The sequence below is a fragment of the Pelodiscus sinensis genome, chromosome 4, assembly GCF_049634645.1.
Source record: "Pelodiscus sinensis isolate JC-2024 chromosome 4, ASM4963464v1, whole genome shotgun sequence".
In the NCBI taxonomy this organism is placed as follows: domain Eukaryota; kingdom Metazoa; phylum Chordata; order Testudines; family Trionychidae; genus Pelodiscus; species Pelodiscus sinensis.
This window is the reverse complement of record NC_134714.1, coordinates 62,595,402-62,608,846: the sequence shown is the minus strand read 5'-3', so window position 1 is coordinate 62,608,846 and position 13,445 is coordinate 62,595,402. Positions and strand designations below refer to the sequence as shown.

Below are 13,445 nucleotides of genomic sequence, written 5' to 3'. Positions count from 1 at the left end.
GCCACAGTACCTTTTCCATGGCATGACACACCTGCATGACAATGGCCCCAGCTGTTGATCTCCCTGTGCCAGGTTGGTTGTCTATATGCAGTGATTGCAATTTTACAGATGACAGGGGTGACTCATTTCTCCATGGTCTTGTGCAACAACTGCAGATCCCTCCATTTGCTCCCCTGCTTCATGAGGTCTCATTTCACAGGCACCATCCTCCCCACTGAGAATGGCAAGGGATTCCCTTTATCATCCATAAAACTTGCCGCTGGGCCATATGAAACAATTCTTCCCCCAAAGCTCTGTCACTAAAGGTACGTCTAGACTACATGCCTCTGTCACCAGAGGCATGTAGATTAGGCTACCCGACACAGTAAAATGAATCGCTGCTTCATTTAAATTTACATGGCTGCCGCGCTGAGCCGACTACAAGCCTGATCCAAAGGCCAATGAAATCTGTGGGAGATAGACAAACAAAAATGGAGGGCGCAGTAATCTCCTAAGTATTGACATGAGGGTGCCTGTAATGGAAGAGTTTGGTGAGAGCACAAATGCACAGTATCCATCCACCTGCTACTGCCAATATGTGAGTTGGGAAGTAGCAAACATTTTCCATCATTATCATAATGCCTCTGACCTTTTCTCCTTGTCTCCCAGAGAGGCCACTTTGAGTATGCCAATAAATTAAAACAACTATTCCCATCAAGGGAAAATGTGATCAGGATTCATGCCTTTACTCTCCCCTATCTCTTCTATCTTCTTAGTAGCTTATCTTTAGAGGCAGTCAAATTATTAATTGCCAAGCATATGCCTAACAAATGTAGGGCGTTTGCTGCTTGCAAATCATTTAGGACTCAATCCTGATTTTAGGAAATGTATTGTTATTGATGACTATGCACTGGATTGTTTGGATGGACAGTTTTCACCCTATGAGTTGCTGAAGAACCATTAATCTTAGTTGTTTCCTATCCGATATTCATGCTGTATGCTTGGCCATCTACATCACATGGTATTGTCTCTGCTACCTAATTAGATGAACGAAATATTTTAAACAGAAAAATATGAAAAAGCAAATACAGAATAAGGTGCTTGTGATACAAATCTTCAGAGATGAAGGATTGCTCATACTAGAATGGATGAAATAGTCAGGATCCAAGAACATTTTCATTAATACCTGTCATCCAAATAGCCATGCAAACCAAATAACATGACCACGGTGAACAGCCGTGGAGTGAAGTCAGGCTATTTGTTTGCAAATCCATTTTTCACTGTTCGACACGGTTTACACTTTCCCATGTGGGGTTCTGGCATCAGCGAGTTAAAGGAAGTCATGGAGGGGGGGCGGAAAGGGGAGTGTTTCTTTTAAAAAAGAGAGAGAGATTGAGAGGAGAACACAGGCTTTCAAATACCCTGTCTGTGCTTGGTATATTAGGCAGCCCGTGCTCTTGGCTGGGAGCCCAGACAAGGCTTTTGTAATCAAAACATGATCTTGTATGCTGTGCAACCAGTGCTGAGAAAGGCCGTCTGATGGCTCTCCTCTTTTAGCTCTGCTTTGGAATCCACCAGCCTTCAACGCCCAAGTCCAAAATGCAGCGATCTGTGAGTGCTGCCTTTGTTGTTACTGGGAGGGGATGGGGGGGATTCATTTCTCTTTTTTCAAAAAGCCAAGAAGTGATTTGCGCTCACTCTCTTTTTGTTGTTGTTTTGGGGGGTTGTTTGTTGCCGGCAGCTGTGTATCTAAGAGGCGTGCGAGGGCGGGGAGGAGATTTCATATGCCGGATTTCATGTACCGATCACGGGGGCACTTTGCTATTGCTGGCTCAGGATGATGTTCTTATCCAGGAGGGTGGGGAGCATTGGGAGGAAAAATCCTATAAAGGCAGGTAACACTTGGCGTTACTCATCCTGGAACTGGGAGTTGTGCGGTGAGAGAGGGGGGCTTTCAGTTACAGCTGTCTGATAAGAAGCAAAGAACATAATGAGCTTGTGCATTGGATTTCATAAAGAAATGCTAATTTAGGGCCCTGCCCCTCTCTCGTTTTCCCTTCCCCCACCTTCTCTCTGTCTGAAGTCTCTCACTTCAGAAACAGCTGACTGTGAACGTCTGCAGGGAAAGATGCAAACAGAAAGGTGATTCCTGACACCAGGGGTGCTCTCAAGCACTGATGGGCTGCACAATGGCGGGGGGGAATGTTAAGAGTGGGGGGACAGAATGAGACATCGCCATATAATTGAACCACATTACTTCTTGCTTCCCCCGCCTTTTGTTACATTTAAATTTTTAATACAAGGGCGTCTTTCTGTATGGCGCTCGCTCTGTCTTTGCGGCATCAGGCTTTGCTTTCTGATTCATAGCACATTGCACATTTGTTCTGCCAAAGCCATTTACCTGCTATAGTCACTGACATACGGGTGCCTTGGTTCCCCAGAATAGCTTTATTCTGGGTAGGGTGAAGTGTAGCCACTTTTCATCCTAAGTGGCAGTGCAGCCAGCATTCTTTCCAGCAGCTCAGGAATGGGCACATACCCTTGTGATCAACCGGCTCAGAGCAGCAGCTAGTAAAAAAACGCTGACCACGCTTGGACGTACAATCAGAGCTCCCCAGAGAATCAGTGTCAGGGCTCAAAATGCTGCTCTGCGTTTCTGTGGACAAGCTGTTTTTGTTTGGTTGCTATGTTTTTCTGAGTGGGGTGAGTATGGATTTCCATTTGCTTTCCCCAAGTATTTTGATTAAACTAAGCCCACGACCACCCAAAAAGAGGCTGAATAGCAGCAAACCTTCTAGTGGGAACATCTATCAGACTGGAATAATCTCCCTAGAGAAAGGGGGGAAGCCTCGTTGCAATATTCATTTCAAACTGGATAAAACACTGATAAATACACAATAGGGAACAATCTTGCACTAACAGGGGATGAATTAGATGACCTAACAGGTCTTTTGCATTTCTAACTTGCGTCCTTAAAAAAAACCCTCTGGCTTTGCAATGGTTTTACTGGAATGTGGCTCTGCCATTCTCCATGTACATGAATTTAAAAATTAAAGGTGTATATTTCCACACACAATACTCTGATCCCACCCTGAAAAGGACAACACGCCTACCCTTCTGCAAACACGTACTCTGCCAACTCAGCACACTCAGAACAGTCTGTTAATCTGACAATTGAATTCAGATTAAATCAGTCTTGCAAAATTGTCATAAAATGTACCTTCCTGAGTACAAAATCTGCTCACCTGCCACTGGATGATTGATGATAATGAAGAAAGAGTATTTCATTCACCTGCAAAAATAAAAACAATTAAAAATGGCCCTGAGATGGTGTGGACTAGGCCCTGAAGTCCCCTTTTCGAGGCTTTGTGGCCCTGCCACATCCTGCCCCACAAAAGGGCAGTAGAGAGGTCCTCCCACTACCTAGAGTGGCTATGTAATTAGGGCCCAGCAGACTAGTATAAGATGAGCTGCAAGGCTAGTGCAAGTTCAGTTTCGTGCTAGAGCTGGGGGCATCACTTCTACTTCTGGGGAGAAGGGTGACCTTGCCCCTCCCCTTCCCTGGAGCAGTGAGGCTGAAGCCACCCTGCCCATGGCCTCCCTGAAGCTGCTGACAAGTGCAGGAGTAAGAGCATGGTGCCAGCTCACAGGGGGACAAACAGGGCTGCGGGGCTGTGCCCCCCTGCACCTGCCAGCAGCCCTGGAAGCGGATGCAGTGCTGCTTCCGGGGGGCGCTGGAATGGTCCCATCCTTCCCCTGGAGCAGTGTGGCCAGAGAGCAGTGCTGCACAACCTGTGACTTCCCCACAGCTGGTGATAAGTATGGGGGAGGGGAGGAGTGCACTGTGCAGACCAATGGTGCCAACCCCACAGCCCTGTCAGTCTCCTGGGAGTAAAGCAAGGGTGGGGTGGGGGAAAACAAAGGGGCAGAGCAGGGGTAGGGAGGTGCAGGGTCTGGAGTGGAAATGGGTTGTCCTGGTTCTTCCCCAGGTGTGCATGGGGGGACCACATGGCCAATGCACCCTCTCCCTCCCCTGTCACCAATTGCTGCTGGATGGTGCTGTGAACTGGCTGCTGGACTCTTATCAGGATAAGACTCTGAGGTAATGGTAAAAAATGTGCCAGTGTCACAGGGAAGTAACCCAGGGAATTATAACAGTGACAGTTTATTTAAAGGACATGGCAAATGGCTGCAATCTGTAAGGTCCTTGGGCTAGGATCTGGAGTAAAACGAGGGCCTGGGTCCCCCCACCAGCCACTGGGAAAGTGGCATGAGGGGAACTGAATTCTTTGAGCGGTCCATCTGAAGAGCTGTGGCCAGAAAATCTCAGGGAAGTGAAGAGCCTCCAGGGAGAGAGCGTTAGGGAACGTGACTCCACACCAAGGCTGGGACTGCTTGAAGAACAGGGACAATGTGAGAGAGTGCTGGAGCAGCTGAGACAGCTCAAACTAGGGTACTGCGATAGGCCCCGCTGGACTGATTGAGGAGTGAGACCAGAGGTAGGATTTAGGATCAAGGGACCTTCGAGGGAGTTGAGATAGGGCCCTGTTAGATGTAGTAGAAGAAGTTGGATTTTTATCACACATACAGACTGTGGGACTTGGCCGGGGAACTGTGTCATAGAAGACCTACTCCAGAGTGGGAAAATCTTAAAAAAACCAATGAGCTTTCGTGAGTATAACCCACTTCTTCAGATGACTGGAGCATTAAAAGTCTAGATCCAAGAATAAATAAGGGAAAAGGGAGGGGAGAGAAAGGAAGGGGGAAAAATGTGAATTAGAGTGTTCAGGTTACAAGAAGCTGATAAGAACAATTCAGAAAGAGAGAGTGCAGGCACATGCGTGGAGATAAAAGGTTCTCTCAGAGGTGAGAGCACCGCATTATGAGCCCATTAAGAGATTTTGCAAGACTGGCTTGCAAATTGTGGGCCTTTATGAAGGACTGTTACAGCACCATTGAAAAATATGACTATTAGTGGAGTTCATAGTCACTAAAGTCATGAATGAAAATATGTTTAAAAAGATTAGGAGGTGTATCTTAGCAAACCACTTTGCTAACCCTGTTAATTTAAATGTGCACCCTTTCCTAATTTCTAGGGCTCAGGGTGTAACTTTTTGCAGGTTTGCAGGAACTTTTATCAGTGAAAGAGCCTTAGACTGTAATATCCTTACTCTCTATTTATTAACAAGTATCAAACAGGCAGACTACACATGCTAAACATACAATGCCATGCTCATCAATCCTGATGAAGGCAGGCAAACTTCTCGGCTACGTCTAGACTGGCATGATTTTTCCGCAAATGCTTTTAATGGAAAAGTTTTCCGTTAAAAGCATTTGCAGAAAAGAGCATCTAGATTGGCACGGACGCTTTTCCACAAAAGCACTTTTTGCGGAAAAGCGTCCGTGCCAATCTAGACGCACTTTTGCACAAAAAAGCCCTGATCGCCATTTTTGCGATCGGGGCTTTTTTGTGCAAAACAAATCTGAGCTGTCTACACTGGCCCTTTTGCACAAAAGCTCTGTGCAAAAGGACTTTTGCCCAAACGGGAGCAGCATAGTATTTCCGCAAGAAGCACTGATTTCAGACAGTAGGAAGTCAGTGTTCTTGCGGAAATTCAAGCGGCCAGTGTAGCCAGCTGGCAAGTTTTTCCACAAAAGCAGCTGCTTTTGCGGAAAAACTTGCCAGTCTAGACACAGCCCTCCTGTTGGCCAGGCAAGGTCAGTCTTGTCTGGATTCTGATTGCTGCATATCATGGTCATACAGAGGATTCTTGACAGCTCTGATATTAGGCTGTATCTTAGTGGCAGAAGTGAAAGTAATCAGGTGTGCCCTGGTGCGCAGCTCCAGCAGGAGCTGGCTGAGCTGCAGCAAAAGCCCACAGAGAGCTATTTAAAAAGCTGGCAGAGACCCGGGCTGCAATAGAACAGTACCTGTAAGAAATGTTGTTATTTTCACCACTGCTTTGAGGTGAATTCTTTCCTTTTTCTTATACTTTCTGTTCCTTCTTTTCCTTTCTTCCTTTTTTGCTGGTCTCCTGCTTGGACCCCAGTGTATATAGTGAAACTCGTGTTCTGCTTAGCTATACCTTATATTACTAACCTTTGCTAACTAATTGTAATACACTGTAACAGAATTACCTAGCCAATCATATCCCACCACCTTAGATGATGTGCAGTTAGCAAAATTAATTATGCAGCAGACAGATACAATTAAAAAACCAGACAGAGGTCATATGAGCAAACAATAGGAAATGAGGACCATAATTAAAGAATGAGGACTTCAAGCCCCAACTATTGATGTGGAGTTTCTTGCCAGATGAAATGCTATCAAATTAAGTTTTCTTTACCTATCTTGAGATCTGTTTCTTTATCTGGTGATAGTGGGCATCATTAGGACAGGGTCTCCTTCTTGACAGCCTGGGATTACTCTATTGTATGTATGTGACTTCCTGCTTCAAAGCTAATGGGTGTTGCTCTTTCAGTCTGGCTGCAGATGAAAGTCTTAGGCTTTAAGCCTTCCAATATGGTTACAGAAAAAGATTGTATCCTTCTAGGGTGAATTGGACTCAAACACACACATTACAGAGGGCAAGCAGAATCTAATGATGTACAATGAGATCATAATGAAGGCCATAGGAAAATGTCTCTGAGCATCAGAGAACCACACTGCAAAATGGCAAGGTGTTTTCTGGTATGTAACAATAAATCTTAGATGGTCTGACTAGCTCAGTACATCTCACCATTCATGTCATGATATCCACATAAAAGGTGTTATGTAATATCATTTGAAAATTAACAACACTGATCATTACTATCACTGTGAAATGTATGTACCGTTAGAGCACTGTGTGTGAAATTACAGATTCTCTCTGATATTATGTTTTGGAGTCTGTAAATGAACAGAGGAGGCAAAATATTTTTCCCCCCAAAGGAGGAAAGCAAACACCTCTTTGGCTCAATTCCAAATCACACCAAGTATAACCAGGAGCAGTGACAATGAACTATTCATTTGTATCAGATGTTACAGGAAGATCACTTACTTTGTAAATAACAGAAGACTATAAAATTAACATGGCATAGGCTCAATGTGGACACTGAAAGCTGAGCTCCCGGGAGGGGTTTTCTGATTTAGAAGACAAAGATACATTTTGGAGATGTAAGGAACTCCTGGAAAAGTGTGGGGATTTATTGCCTAAGAAAACAAAGAAGCCAGCACTTTGTATCTAGGAAAGATGGGTGTACTTGCTAAAATAGGCGGATAACTTGGTCTGAGTAGGAAACTAGGTCAGGCAAAGGTACATCTTGCTGGAATTAAGTCATAAACACTAGAAAGTGGGTTATTTTTGTTGTGTTTTTGTTTGTAATCCTTTCATATCCCTTCCGCTTTTTCTTGAAAGCACTTAAATCTGTACTTTGTTGTTAAATTTATTCATAGGTTTATTTCAAACTGTCTAAGTGCTGTGTATTGTGGGGGAACGAATCGTCCCAGCTGAGCTAACAAGCTGTTGTGTGTACTGGCTCTGAAACAGTGAACTTGGTATTATCTCTGTGAGTGTCCAGTAAGAGGAACTGGATACTGCAGAGGATATGGCTATGGAAAGATGTGAGACGGGAAGTGTTATTGTGGTCCCTCTGCAAGAAAATAACAGGTTGGAGGAAGGTGAGGGAGAGACATTTTTGCTGTGAGCAGGCTGCTAGTGTCAGGGGTCTGAGCCAAAGCTGCAGAGCCTAATGCAGTATTTCTTAAACTCTGTTCCGTGATACACTGGTTTGCCGCGAGGCAGTTGGAGGTGTGCTGTGGAAAACAACAGAATTCAAAATGGCCTCCTTTAAAGGGGCAGGCAACATTTTTTTCTCAATAACTTTCCTAACTTTCCCCTGACCCTTTTTTTCCCTCAATTACTTTCCCCCGACCCCTTTTTTTTTTGCTCAACAAAAAAATCCTTGGTGTTCCTCATAAAAAAAATTATTGTTTGGTGTTCCTCTGTTTTAAAAAGTTTAAGAAACACTGGCCTAACAGCTCACAAGGTTACATGGGAAGCAGTGAAACATCCCCTCACTGGTCTGGATGTGCTGCCAGTGTGTCACAGTGACCTCACAGTAATTTACCCATGGAAAGAGTTTCAAAAGCATATGGGAATGTTTTCAAAGGCAACAGATGCCTGGAAGGAAAGCTGTGACTGGAAGCAGACCCCACAGTGGCATGCTTACGACAAAGGAAAGTGCCAATGACACTGTTATCTATTTTGCAAGGAGTTCAAAAGTCTGTTGAACAGGGGTATCATAGCACCTGCACAGGCCTGTATGGCCTGAGTAAGCAATATGCTGTGGCAAAGAAGCCACTAGGTAAATCTAACATCTCCATATACCCAAAGCCACTGAACAAGGCATTGAAAAGATGCCATGCTCACAGTTGATGACATCTTTCCAGAACTTTCCGAGGCCAGAATCTTTGTCTCAGAATCCCAGTCTGTGATGTGAGGAAAAGGTTTTGGCACGTACACCTGGCCAAAGAGTCCAGTATGCTGATGGCCTTCGCATCACCATTTGGTTGCTACAGATGACTTCACATGATAATGGGTAAAAGCCCAGCCCCAGGCAAGTCCCTGACCTGTGGTGAAAATAACTGCAGATGATATTCACATTGTGGTGAAGTGGGCAATGATACAGAAGCTAAACAAAATTCTGGTAGAAGACAAGCTTTTCTATAGCAATAGAGGAACCACAACATAAAAATTGTGACTCACAACAGCATGAGCTGACATACCTTTCACATCTGATCTCAGCAATGGGACTAAAAGCAGATCCCAACAAGATCAAGGCAGTAAGAGTATGTCTACACTACCCTCCTAATTCGAACTAGGAGGGTAATGTAGGCATACCGCACTTGCAAATGAAGCCCGGGATTTGAATTTCCCGGGCTTCATTTGCATGAAGCCGGCCGGCGCCATTTTTAAATGCCGGCAGTTCGAACCCCGTGCCGCGCGGCTACATGCAGCACGGAGTAGCTAGTTCGGATTAGGCTTCCTAATCTGAACTAGCTGTACTCCTCGTGGAGTCAGGAGAAAGTAGATGATGAGAAGACAAAAGCTACCTACCAACAGGAGCAGAAGCATATTTTCAAATTAAATATGAGATGAGTTTGTAAAAATCATATTTTAAGGGCAGAGACTAGTTGTCCACCTTGTTATGTAAGGATGTAATTAAAAAAAAATACATGCCTCACCTTTGGTAATTGACAGCTCCCTTATATGGGCTCAAGACTGTATTTACTGACTGAATACACAATTCTGATCTTTGCTAGAGGAGTATGACACTTGCTGGTCATGTGATAATCACTAGCAGAAAGAGACATATTTTTCCAGGTTGGGCAGCTCCTGAAGTAAGAGAGTGGACTTACCTTCAAGGAAAAGCAGTATTTACAGTGGACAACTGTTCAGCTTTGTGGGAGGTCAGTGCCCTTAGTTGTTGCCTGTTCAGACAGTGATTGACAAACTGAAGACCTACTTTCTGAGATGTCATTCTAGCCATTGTATTCACTGACAATGGACCCCAATTTGCCTTTGAAGAACTGAAGGAATTTGGACGTGTGACCACCACATCTCCCTCCTAGCATACTCACAAAGCAATGGTACTGTGAAAATGTCTAACATAATTGTTAGTCTTCATTGTGCCATCGAATTCCTTGTTGTTTTTGCTGAAACACGCTAATTTGGCTATCTCTATTAAATGTATTTGCATGTCTGGTGCCTTTCTCTAAGGGCCTTTTACAGGCCTAAGGGGAGTTGGGAGGTTGGTATGGGAGTCTAGTGTTCCTGCAGTATGTATGTAGACAAGAAAATCGCCTGGCCTCACTTAAAAACCAAATCAGCCAGTGCTGACAGCTAAAAACAAAGTGTAATTGTCTGTGTGTACGTGTGTGGTGAGAATGGCATGAGGGATTTTTCATCTCAGGCTTTAGTTACACATTTGTTGGTATATTGCTAGTCTAGAATTTGCTACTGGCATGTGTAACCCATTGGGGTGCCCCTAAGGGAATGAAGGGGGCACCCCTCAGGGTCAGTGGATGGCCACTCCAACCCACTACAAGCCCCTAAGCAGTCAGTAGCCCAGCTCTAATCCCGGGCAGGGGCTGCAATAAGCAAGCAGTTTATAAACAGACAATGAGTAGCCCAGCCCTAACACAAGGCAGGGGCTCAACAGTTAACAGTCAGTAGCCCAGCCCTAGGGCAGGGAAAGGGCTTCTCCCAGGACAAACCCACCAGGTCACAATCAGTACACCCAGGTACATAGTCTGTCTCCTTACTCAGGAAAGGTTCCAGCCCTTTGCCTGTGGCTGCACGCTGCCAGAGGGGAGACTGCCACCCAATCAAGAGGTGGTAGGGGAGGCGCGGGCCCTCCCTTCACCACCACACCCCGGCCCAGGGCCCTAATAGCAGCTGGTAATCAACTGCCAGGTCAGCCAGGATCCGGGCCAAAATTCACTTACCTGTTGCACCGGGGTCAGTGGGGGATCCACTCCGCAACCCACTGGCCCCAGCCAGACCAAGGTCAGTGACCCCTGGGCTGGCTCCAGTTCTCCCCTTCGTCCTGGGTACCTGGTTCCCTGGGAAGTCTTCCGAGTGGCCAGGAGCAGGATCCTTTGGCCACAACAGCAGGCCCACATGGTAATCCTCCCAAAGATTGTCCAACTTCACTAGCTCTGGCTCTGACTCCTCCTCCGGCCAGAGCGGGGAGGCTTTTGGCTCCTCAGTGGTCAGGGAAGCGGGAGCCTCTGGCTCCCTTGCTGGCTGGGGAGATAGTTTGAGTGGCTGTGGCTCTGGCTCTGGCTCTGGCTCTGGCTCTGGCTCTGGCTCTGGCTCTGGCTCTGGCTCTGGCAGGGCTCCGACTGGCCTTGCAGGAAGTCCTTTTATATCCCTGGGCCTGCCCCCTGACTTCCTCCCAAGTGAGTTCTCCAGGTGAGCTCTGGAGGGGCTCCTCAGGGAGGGGCACTTCCTCCTCAGGGTGAGTGGGTGGCCACTCCAACCCACTACATCATGTTATATTAGGGTATGTCTACACAGAAAAGTTATTTCGAAATGACAGCCGTTATTTCTAAATAACTTTAGTAGCGTCTACGCAGCCAAACCGCTATTTTGAAATTAATTCAAAATAGTGGAGCACTTATTTTGAATTTGGTAAACCTCATTCCGCAAGGAATAACATCAAATTCAAAATAGCTATTTTGAAATAAGTTCTGTGTAGACACTTTCATCGAAATAGGGGGCCTCCAGCCTTCCCAGGGTGCCCTGGTGGCCACTCCAGCCTCAACCAAGAACACTCCTCTCCTTCCCTCCTCCCCGGAGCCCTTAAAGGGGTTAACTCTGGCCACAGCGCCTGTGCCAGCTCCAAGCCTGCCGGCCCAGAGCCAGCAGTCACTGCCCCTGACCCAGTGGCCCCAAAACATGAGCCAGCAAGCCACTGGCAGCCAGCCCTCCACCACTCCCCAGGAGCAGTCTGCCAGCTCCCAGGAGCCTGCCAGGGCCCAGAGAAGGTGGGCGCCTTCCTGGTCCAGGGTGGAGATCATGGCCCTTATTCAGGTTTGGGGGGGATACCCCCAACGTCCATGATCTCCACACTAGATGGAGGAACGCAGCTGTCTATGGCAGGATAGCTGCCAGCCTGGCCACCAAATGCCACATGCGAACCCAGGAGCAGGCTTTCATGAAAATCAAGTTAGTCCAGCGAGACCCCCAACGCTGAGCCCTGAGCTTCCCCTCCCCATTTTCCCCCTTGCTTCCCCCTTCCAGCTCCTTCCTCCCAGGTTTCCTCCTCCCCTCTCCCACCCTCTCTTCTTCCCTCTCCCACCTCCTTTCCCCAGTCTCACCAGAGTTTCATTCCCCCCCCCCCCGTTTTGTTAAATAAAGAGAGTTTGTGTTCATGAAAATACACGTGTTTTATCTGACATTAGGAAGGGGGGTTAGGGAGGGGTAAGTGGAAGGATGTGAGGGAGGAATGAGGCAGAAGCCCCCCAGTGGGGCAGACAAGGAAGCTTTTAGGGCTCCTCAGGGTGGAAGCTCTCCCGCAGGGCCTCCTGGATACTGACAATCCCCCCGATGGACCTCCTGGATGGCAGGCTGCAGAAAGTGCAGCCAGGCTCGCAGCAACGCATCCACAAGAAGCACCAGAGTACCCAGGGGCAACTCTGGCTCCGTGTTGCAGAGTGCTGTGGTGTCCCGAGTGAGGGCAACCAGAGCACACAGAGACAAAATGCTTTGCTGTCCCTCATCAAGGTAGGCAAGCAAGCAGGGAAACCTGAGAACGGCTGTTCGGGGGGGTCCCTTTAAGCACAGGCCTCAGATAGCCTCAGGCAGCAGCCACACAAAGTAACTCCTGACCTGATGCCCTGCCGGATCTGGTTCCGGCTGGCCTTAAATGCGATTCAGCATCCACTCAGTGTGGACGCACTATTTCAAAATGGCAAAACGCTATTTCGATGCATTTTGTGTGTAGACGCGTTAATTCGAAATAAGCTATTTCTAAATAATGCTGTAGTGTAGACATACCCTTAGACTTTTCAGTAAATGCTGTAGGGGTTTGTTGTCTCTTTTTGTTTGCTTTTTTGGGACTAATTCTTTGCCTAAAATTTTCTAAGGCATTGGAGACTGCATCTGCTAAGTCACAAGTTGTGGAGAGAGGATTATTTATATTGTTTCTTTACAGCTGCCCATAGTCTCCAGCTTTTTTCTGTTCATATAGCTGTTTATAAAAAAGCTATTGATAGGTGTTATAGAAATCTGAGAGACCACATGGTAGAGAATGGTTTATATTTACATAGCGTCTTGCATGCTACCAGTCTCTCAAAGCACTGTACACAGAAATGTAATTAGAAATTGGCAGTCAGTCACTGTATGGGCAGGATGTATAGCAGCCAACCTGCTCTCAGCAGTTGCTCACATACAGCCATGACTATATAAATGAATAACTAACTAACTAACTAACTAACTAACTAACTAACTAACTAACTAAATAGTACTTTTTTTGTTAAAAAAAAGTGGTGCCAGTGCTCCAGAGGAAAAGTTGTTAAGCTCTGGCTGGAGATGCTGGTACTGCATCTGTAGGTGTCGGTACTGCGTACCAGGCAGTACCATCACAAAAAAAGCACTCTGTGTGTGTGTGTGAGTGTGTGTGTGTGTGTGTGTGTGTGTATATAGATCGGCGCCCGTGCCTGCACATCCGTCAATGGAGTGACGTTATCATTGGGCACCCTGGGCTCCCCGTTGAAGGCGGCGCCCTAGATAATGGCCGAGTCGGCCTATAGACACGGGTCGCCCCTGTATATATATATATACATCCAACATGAGCATTACCTATTCTCAGATCTGAATCCAAATCTTTTTTCTGTCTGAGATCAGTTTGGTATGGTACAGCTATCTCATCCCCCTCTGCCTCCTCCCACTGCTTCTCCTTTCCTGATGCCCAACATG

The 13,445-nt window shown here is 46.5% G+C and overlaps 1 protein-coding gene across 6 annotated transcripts in view; it reads left to right on the top strand.

Moving 5' to 3' along the window:
* Window positions 1-1,358: 1,358 nt before the first annotated feature.
* CCDC9B (coiled-coil domain containing 9B) overlaps window positions 1,359-13,445 on the top strand; it is a 111,103-nt gene continuing 99,016 nt past the window's right edge. For 3 of the 6 annotated variants that reach the window (XR_012903432.1, XM_075927088.1, XM_014576325.2), the window contains exon 1: window positions 1,360-1,590. Coding sequence is in view for 5 of the 6 variants with exons in the window: in XM_075927088.1 (XP_075783203.1) it covers window positions 1,579-1,590 (12 nt within the window). In the remaining variant the exon portion in view is untranslated. Of the gene's footprint in view, window positions 1,591-13,445 lie in introns of all 6 variants that reach the window. The other 3 variants (XM_075927087.1, XM_075927090.1, XM_075927089.1) reach the window with 2 other exon arrangements.